Here is a 5,680-nt window from a genome sequence, read left to right as displayed (position 1 = left end):
TCCCCACAGAGGAAGGTGACCGGTGGTGGTGGCAGTGGGGGACAGGCTGGCAAGCAGCCAGCGCCAGGCCAGCCAAGGTAGGTGCCAGTGGGGGCCGCCCAATCACCCCACCTGTCACCCCACAGATCGGCCCTGATCACCGGCCAGGCCTAGGGACCCTACCCATGCACAAATTTCGTGCATCAGGCTTCTAGAATTTAAATAAACAGTAACCAATACAGGATGATGGTCTTTATTATTGCATAACATTGTCAGCGCCTCATATTTTGTTAAGAAACTGATGCATTATTAAATTCTTTATTGTTTCAGCACATACGTGTGATCAATGAACACGGCAAAGAAAAGTATCGAGTCTAAAGAAGTAAATTCTCTCCAGATAACATCATACAACTACATTCAGGAAGCCACTGTGTGAAGTTTGTCTCCCCAGGCGTCCTCACTCAACAGGGTAGAAAAGAAAAAAATGTTTTAATGACAGAGCTTTCTTTTCTGAGATTATAACATAAAGAGCATCAGAAGTTCTTAAGGAAAAGAAAGCAATGTTTTCATTTGACTCGTTCCAAATTAAACACCCCGCCTTATGACTCATGAGTTCTATCTACCTTCACACTCCTGAACTACACCTTCTTTTGTTTTCATTCATACAGTCATTATGCTCGAATACTTTACCCCCACCTAGTTACTCAAATATTTCTTACTTAACTTTTTAAAAAATAGACTCTATTTCTATGTAATATTTTGCAGTCTTAAGAACCTGGAAGTCTTTTAAGTTAAGCTCTGAGCCCATATACTGGAAATGCAGCTAGCTTCCCATATTGAAGAAAAAAAAAAAAAGGATAGAAAGGACAATTTAATATAAATTTCTGTTTGCACTTTCCTGACAGGCTGTTATTATCTGCTTTGACAAAGCCTTTCTGAGCCACAGCATACAATGAATGTTAATGATGTTATGAAATGAGCCTTGCTCAGTGCTCTTGATTGGAGCTTCCGGTATGTGATAACGGTATGTCATGGATGCATGGACGTACTCAACTGTGCTTAATACTCTGAATTTTAATTAGAAAAAATACAATGGCAGCAAGGCCCTGGTTTCTAAGTGGCATCCTTTTATTCATGTGGGACATGAGCAAATGGCAGAGTTTGGAGGAGGGGCAAGTGTTTTCAATGCTCAAAACTAAGCAAGAATAAATTTTTCCTCTTACTTGCACCAAAGGGAAAAAAACAGTATTATGTGTTATCCTAAACAGGAACACAGAGGTTGAATTATTATTTTAAGTGTCCTTTTAAGACTGATCACACAATCCAAGGCATTATAGAAAAAAATATATTTAATAAAGTTTTTCTGAATAATATTTTTCCATTTTCCCTTGTTTTATGAGATGTTTTCTAATTTATAGGGGTTTTAATTGAAAATAAGCTTGAGTGTCCAGAGAGCTGTTTTTTCCTCACTTCCTAAAAGGAGCAAAAGCAAAGTAAACAATTAAGCAGCCTTTGTTTGGTTCTGAACTGTATGTGGCATATTGTAACCAGGTTCTAGCTTCCTTTAAATTCATAAAGAATAAGAACCCATGTTATGTTTCATAACTGCTTACTGTTTTACTTCCACCTTCATATCTTTATATACTTTCAGCTATTAGAATGTGTGAGCTGGTAGCTTAAATATACTGCTTCATATATCTTCCCTGTGGCTTTTTTTTTTTAACCTGGAAAAAATCCAATACAGTATATACACCAGTATAAACAAACGATTAAGCCAGTCTTGATCTGCTGCTTTTTTCCTCCTTAAGTTTGTTTGTAAGAACAAGGAATTTTAGTTGTAGAAGATTTTCCTGCATATTTTTGTTCCAGCCAGAAAAGAAAATAAACCACACCCAGATATCCCCAGGGGGAAACCAGTGAAGGGAATTCCTTCTAGCTTTGTTCCATAGAAGAAATAGGATCTGAATTATCGATTGATAATTCTGTATAACTGGCCTGTTTCTTGATGTATCAAAATTAATGTTTAAACACAATTTTTTAATTATACTACATTTATATCAGGATACATAAAATAATTCCTACTTGATTTTAAATATAAAATTATCCATAAAGTAAAATGTATTCAAATATTTTCTTTAAAATGTTGAATTTTAGTAACCATCAATATCAGTTGGGGGGGGCTTTATGTTTATTCACATTAAAAAGAAAAATACATTTCACAAGATTTTAAGGACTTGCACTAGTTAAAGCTGAAGAAGAAAAATTAAATACACGAGAAGTTTAATCATTCTTGCAATGTTTTTCTACCAGATAATATTTTGACAATGATACCCAAAAATGTCATCTTGGGAAAGATAGTATTTCCTTTTCTCTTGCAAAACTGTAATCTATTTAATACCACTGAGTTTATTCAACCTAGACTAAAAATGTAACAGCTCCCTACCTGATTAATAACCAATACATTTATTAGTGTTCCAAAACGGATGAACAGGGGGGAAAGGTGTGTGGTATGTTTTATTGGGAAAATTTGGATTTAGTTACAATAATTCGTAATATTTTTACTGCAGTCGTAAAGTAACATAATTAGTAATACTTTGGAATCTTCCAAACAAATGAGAGCCCCTCATTATAAATTGGACCTTTCATTCTAAACTGGACTGTATCACATATTGAACCATGTAGTTACCCCCAAAGTGAACTGCAAACACAGTTGACTCTTGAGCAATACAGGTTAGAACTGCTTGGGTCCACTTACATGAAGATTGTTTTCCATAACTATGCCTTCTGAGACTGAAAACAGCCCCGCGGAGCACAAACAGGCATTTACACAGCCTCCCGTGAGGTGAACTTGTGTTTTCCCAATGGAGGGGGAAGGGAACCTATCGCACTCTGGAGAGCTGGTGTCATGCAAATATTTTGTCACTTTTGTAATAGAGGTAGGATGTTCTAGGAAATCAAAACCCTACACCACACTCTTCGCCCAGATGTCTGGCATATTTGGACAAAAATAGTATTTGGGAGTTTTACTTTGCTATCATGGTGTTACTTGGGATCCCCCGATGCCATTTGAGGACTGGGGGGGCGGGGGGAGGGCAGACTAGTTTCAGGAAGGGAGACAGGGAATCGTGAAGGGCAGATTTGCTCATTGATGCTGGGAGCCGTGCGGAAAGGAAAGAGAGGGCTTCATTGTTCCTTGGCCCAATCACATCCTATGTGTGATCCTGACGCCTGTGAAGAGCAGTAGACAAGGACACCAGCTGCAAGAGCTGTTGGCCTGGGAGCCTTAGTGCCACTCGGTGGGGCACCCAGGTCCTTCTCTGTGGCTCGGTGAGATCATGGCACAGCTTGGGTGCAGGGAGGAGTGGGGAAAGGGCTCCACTTTAGGATGACAAGGATTCTGCAATTTGGGGAGCCCTCTGGGCTGGAAGGGGCGTCCACATCCATGGTGCTTCACAAGACGCACCCTCCAGAGGTTTCATGGACCGGAGGGAGGCGTCCACAAGGAGCCCACCGCAGCCCATGAGAGGAATGTTGATGGGCATGCGTGAGAAAGCTCTGCGCATCCAAGAATCTCAGCTACTGCCTTGGTTGTCAGCCTGTGCTGCTGGCGCTTTGCACAGGACACCTGGCTGCAGGGAGGGAGCAGGGGCTGAGACCCAACCCGCACTCCCCTTGCCAAGCCAGGCGCCATGGACCCGGGCTGAGGACTGCCTCGCCCTCCCCTTTCCCCCTAAGAAGCATCTTTTTCTAAAACGGGTATCGTTTTCTAGTCTCCTCAGAAAAAAGAGAAAAAAAATGTGTGTGTTTTTTGCAATTTCTTGGCCAGGAAGGGGGCGGGGGGCGGTGCTTTTTGTGCTAAAGTGGCTTTGGTCAGAAATAGGTAGGGGAGGGCATGAAGGCAGGGTGTGGTACTGAAGTCCTGTATTTTCCAAGGCTGCGGGGGGAGGGGGGGTAGGCGGGGCGCGGAATAGGCCTGAGCTAATGTTACTGCGACCTCATTTGTTTCCAGAGCCTAATGGGTGTCTATTAGTGAAGAAGTTGTGAGTAAAGAGGGCAAATGTAGGCGACTCATTTAAAAGACTGGCTGTAAAAAAGAAGAGACACATACCCATGGCTAGAGGGATTTTAAAGATGCAAGAGATTTGTGCATTTTTATTTGCTATAAGAACAAAAAAACAAACATGGGGGGAAATCTATAGAGAGTGTGTATTTGTTGTTGATTGATGTGTCATAAATCACTTCAAAACTGAGTAAGCATGTATTTATTATTTCTCATGGTTTGCAGCAGCTAGGAAACAGACAGGGCAGTGGGATGGTTTGTTTCTGCTCCGTGATGTCTGTTGCTTCAGCTGGAAGACTCAAAGGCTATGAAGCTGAACTATCCAATGTGGCAGCCATTAGCCAGATGTAATTTTTACATTTAAATTATCTAAAGTTAAGTACAATAAAAAATGTACACCTTCATTCATACGTGCTACATTGTAATTGCTCAATGGACTCATGTGTGGTAAGTTGCTGTATTGGACAGCACAGGCAGGAAATTCCCATGATCACACAAAGTCCTGCGGGTATCTGCTCTGAAGGCTTGTCTAGGGGTTGATGTTGGTGGTTAGCTGGAATCATAACTGAGGCTGTCCGCTGGAATTTTTATCTGTGTTTGGGCTTCCTCACAACATGGCAGCTTGGTTCCAAAAGCAAGTGCAGACAGAGACAGAGACAGAGAGAAGCAGGTGAAAGCCATATTACTTTTATTTTTTATTATTTTATATTTTTATTGATTTCAGAGAGGAAGGGAGAGGGAGAGAGAGATAGAAACATCAATGATGAGAGAGAATCATTGATTGGCTGCCTCCTGCACACACCACACTGGGGATCCAGCTGGAAACCCAGGCATGTGCCCTGAGCAGGATTTGAACTGTGACCTCCTGGTTCATAGATCAATGCTCAACCACTGAGCGGGGCCCATATTGTCTTTTTATATGACGGTCTCACTTCCATCAAATTCTGTCAGTCAAGGTGGTTACTAAGATTTGTCTGAGTTCAAGGGGAGGGGACATAGACTGCCACCACTCAGTAAGAGAACAGCAGCAGCGTATCGTAAGGAGGAAAGTGGAGTGAGATACATACTGTTGTGGCATCTTCAGGCAACTGAAGAGGAAATCTGCAACAGAACGGTTGTGAGCCCTGCGTATTTTCTGCTAATAAGATTAGTGAAGGAGTTGGGTGAAGGTATAATTGACATATGACATTTATTCATTTCAGATGAACAACATACTGATTAAGTATTTGTATACCCTGGGCAATGACCACCACAATGGGTATAGTTACCATCTGTCACCATACAAAGTTACAAATTTATTTTTTCTTGTGATGAGAACTTTCAAGATTTACTTTCTTTAGCACCTTTCAAACATGCAATACAGCATTGTTACCTGTACCACCATGCTGGCCATTACATCTCCAGGACTTGTTTATTTGATAACAGGCCGTTTGTACCTTTTGACCCTCTTCACCCATTTCACCCCCATCCAATCCCCCTCTGGCAACAACCAATATGTTCTCTATCAATTTTATTTTGTTTTGTTTGTTTTTATTTTCTTTTTAGATTCCACATATAAGTGAAAGCATACAGTATTTGTCTTCCTCTGTCTGACTTATTTACTTAGCATAATACCCTCTTGTCACAAATGGTAAGATTTTA

General features: G+C 40.9%; 1 protein-coding gene across 1 annotated transcript in view; it reads left to right on the top strand.

The window, feature by feature from the left end:
* The window catches only part of PRTFDC1 (phosphoribosyl transferase domain containing 1), a 92,263-nt gene extending 91,073 nt beyond the window's left edge, over positions 1 to 1,190 (top strand). Inside the window, 2 exon segments of the mRNA XM_006773829.2 lie at positions 310 to 448; positions 885 to 1,190. Coding sequence (XP_006773892.1) covers positions 310 to 357 — 48 coding nt within the window. The 3' untranslated portion in view covers positions 358 to 448; positions 885 to 1,190.
* Positions 1,191 to 5,680: the final 4,490 nt, after the last annotated feature.

Source organism: Myotis davidii, unplaced genomic scaffold, assembly GCF_000327345.1.
Source record: "Myotis davidii unplaced genomic scaffold, ASM32734v1 scaffold86, whole genome shotgun sequence".
Classification (NCBI taxonomy): Eukaryota; Metazoa; Chordata; class Mammalia; order Chiroptera; family Vespertilionidae; genus Myotis; species Myotis davidii.
This window is presented reverse-complemented; position numbering and strand designations above follow the sequence as displayed.